At 34.4% G+C, this 3,131-nt stretch overlaps 1 protein-coding gene across 2 annotated transcripts in view; it reads right to left on the reverse strand.

Annotated features, from left to right (window-relative positions):
• Positions 1-2,336: 2,336 nt before the first annotated feature.
• LOC115999512 (chorismate mutase 2-like) overlaps positions 2,337-3,131 on the reverse strand; it is a 7,182-nt gene continuing 6,387 nt past the window's right edge. For both annotated transcript variants that reach the window (XM_031239366.1, XM_031239363.1), the window contains one exon: positions 2,337-2,731. In XM_031239366.1, the coding sequence (XP_031095226.1) occupies positions 2,495-2,731 (237 nt within the window). In that variant the 3' untranslated portion in view covers positions 2,337-2,494. The remainder of the gene's footprint in view (positions 2,732-3,131) is intronic.

Here is a 3,131-nt window from a genome sequence, read left to right on the forward strand (position 1 = left end):
GGGAGGGGCAATATATGTACCGTTTTTGAAAATTGAGGGGCAACATTTACACCACTAATAATTCAGGAGTGTCATTGATAATTGACATATTATGGAGGGTATAAATTACAATTTTCCCTTATTATTATTATTATTATTATTTAACAAAGGAAAAGTTTGAATAATTCAAGATAATCTAAGCTTATCTAAGAAAATGGGGGTAATCATGCATCACCTTGAAACATTACCGCCACATCAGCTTTAAGATAATATAACATTACCAAGTAATTTCATAACATAAACCAAACAAGGTAATATAACATTACCAAACTCAAATTACCTGAACCAAATGCCCCCTTGAGGTATTTGCGTCTAGTAAGGACTTTCTTGTAAAATAACCTCAGACCATGTAAGTATGTAACTACTCTGTCAGCTGTTCCTGATAAGTCGGTGTAGATCCAACGTCTAGCTTTTAAACGCTCTAGTGTATTGTCTGTTCTGCCAGATCTTCAATCAGTACTCTAATTGACACTAAACCTAACCTATCTAGTTTGCCATAATAATTTTGCCAATTACAAGTTGAGGCTTACGATATTTAAACACTAACACATATTTTATTTGTTTGATTTATTATTCATTAGTAAATTAACTCTTACTTTTTTTTTAATACTTTTTTAAAACATTTTTGTATTAAATAATACTTTTGATCTAATATTAAATATATTAATTTTATATACTCCGTACAACCAATAATATAAATACATATTTTCAAAAATTAAATTGTAAATAACTTAAGTCAAATCTTGTTAAATAAAGAGAAAATGCCCAAAATGGTCCTCCGACTATGGTCTTTTCTTAATTTAGTGCATTGACTTTTAATTGCACCAAATATAGTCCCCAGACTATTTAATTTTAGGCCAAAAAGGTCTCCGTTAGTTTTGGTGTGAATATGGCGTTAAACAGAAGGGTAAAGACAATGTATATTGTTTGTCATTGAAATCATTGATAGACGAATTCTTCCCCAAATTAGCGAAACACAATGCCTAACATTATGCCTTAATTTCTGAAGCTGAGGATCAGTGGAGAAAATCAAAGATATGAGCGGTTTGATTGCGCCGGTCGGGCAATTTTGATTCGGTTCTCAGGCTTCTTCTTCGCGAGGAGCCGGATTTCCATTTCGGCTAGCTTCTGTTCGTCGATTGATGTCGACTGAAGATCACACACCAGTTGTTAGATCAATTCGTCATAGTTTTCCGTCGCGCAAGCCACGAGTAGCCGCCGGCTCTGGGAAGAAGCCGTCAAGAACTCTCCAAATCTATCACTGTTGCAATCGCTGAAAGCTGTCTGCTGGCCCACTCCCCTCGCCGCTCAGTACAACAATCCAAAAACGCATGAAACACCGAGGAAGGAGTTAGCCAGAGGGAAAATAGCCACTGCCATTTCTGGCTTTATAATTTTTTCTGATTTTTTGGGCTAATATTCTGCAACTAATTCTTAACTTTATTTGATATCCCAACAAAAACTCAATTTTTGCCTAGAGCCATTCTCCAGATCTATTTGATTTTTCTGATCTTTTGTTGACTTCTTCCCTCCATTGCCTAGAGCCATAAAATCGTCATTGTTGGAGCGTGTGAATCAGGGACTCTGCAACTTTCTGATCTTTTGTTTTTTTTTTTCGCATTTCAAACTCTGCAAAAACTGTGTACACTGTTTTTTTGGGTGAATTTATTCAACTTTGGGAAGTTCTCTTCAAATTTTTGGGTGAATTTATTCAACTTTGGGAAGTTCTCTTCAAACATTGCTGAGAAGATCATAGATAAATTATAAATAGAATAGTTTTCTCATCCTCTGGCTTAAGTGCTTAACCATGTGAATGGACAAGAGAGATGATGGTTGACCTAACAAGAAGAAAAATCAACCTTTGTATTTGTCAAAACATTCCTTCAATGATCTGTCTCATGTTTCTCCAGTGGTTTTTCATTCCTTCAATGATCTGTCTCATGTTTCTCCAGTGGTTTTTCTATACCCATTGAAAGAATGCTATGTTTGTGGTATAATCCTTTATTTAAAAAAAAATTTGAAGAAGAGTATTTCTTAATTTGAAGACAAATTTTCGTTGCCTGCTAAATTTAGGATGCAAGAGCTTTAATTTGGGGACTAGCACTTGAATTACCCATTTTGCCCCTCATTTTAACACCCATTTGACGTCAAATCTAACGGCTGACCCTTTTGGCTTAAAATTGAATAGTCTAAGGACCACAGTGGGTGCAATTAAAAGTCAAGGCACTAAATTAAGAAAATGTCATAGTCGAAGGACCATTTTGGAAATTAACTCTTAAATAAAACATACACAAAACTTGGAGAACAACTATAGTATTATATATTAAATTACAAGTCTTTGTGATTGGATAATCCAATATATTTGCATAATAAATTAGTGACAAATTAAAGTGGACAGAACCTTCGAAGTTCCTAAACAATCATTGATTATGTATGACAATTATGGATTCAAATTTTAATCATCAAGTCGTCGCAAAAGGTACTCAACCTCAACTTTCTTAGTTAGGGGCATTACCCAATCTTCATATACGCGAGAAACTAGTGGGGGATCAACCTTGTAGGTTTCTGTTGCATTATCTGTATGGTCGAGAGTCACTTGTCTCCCAAACACCCTAGCTTTCTTCGCAACTCGCTTTTTCACCTTTTCTTCAACAGCTTCAAATGTCACCAGCTTCATTAGAGCATCTCTATCCTGCAGGCATAGGAAAAGTAAGAAAATTTTACAATCCGTTGATTGTAATATCGTTTGAAGTTCGCAAAATTTTACACCACTCAATTTTAGGAAATGCACAACACAAATATGCATCATTAGGTATGCATCACCAAAAAACACACCACTAGATATCCAAAACAAATATACACGGTGAAAATTAGGGGTATGGGAGTTATGAGGTGTTTTTGTGCATTTTCGTTGTTGTGCATTTTCGTTGTTGTGCATTTCCTAACATTGAGTGGTGTATTTTGTTAACACTAGTGGTCTAAACCGCATCAATCGCACAAGAAGGTGCAGCCGCATTTGAGCAGTAATATATATATATATATATATATATATATATATATATATATATATATATATATATATATATATATAT

The sequence above is a fragment of the Ipomoea triloba genome, chromosome 1, assembly GCF_003576645.1.
Source record: "Ipomoea triloba cultivar NCNSP0323 chromosome 1, ASM357664v1".
Taxonomy (NCBI): Eukaryota; Viridiplantae; Streptophyta; class Magnoliopsida; order Solanales; family Convolvulaceae; genus Ipomoea; species Ipomoea triloba.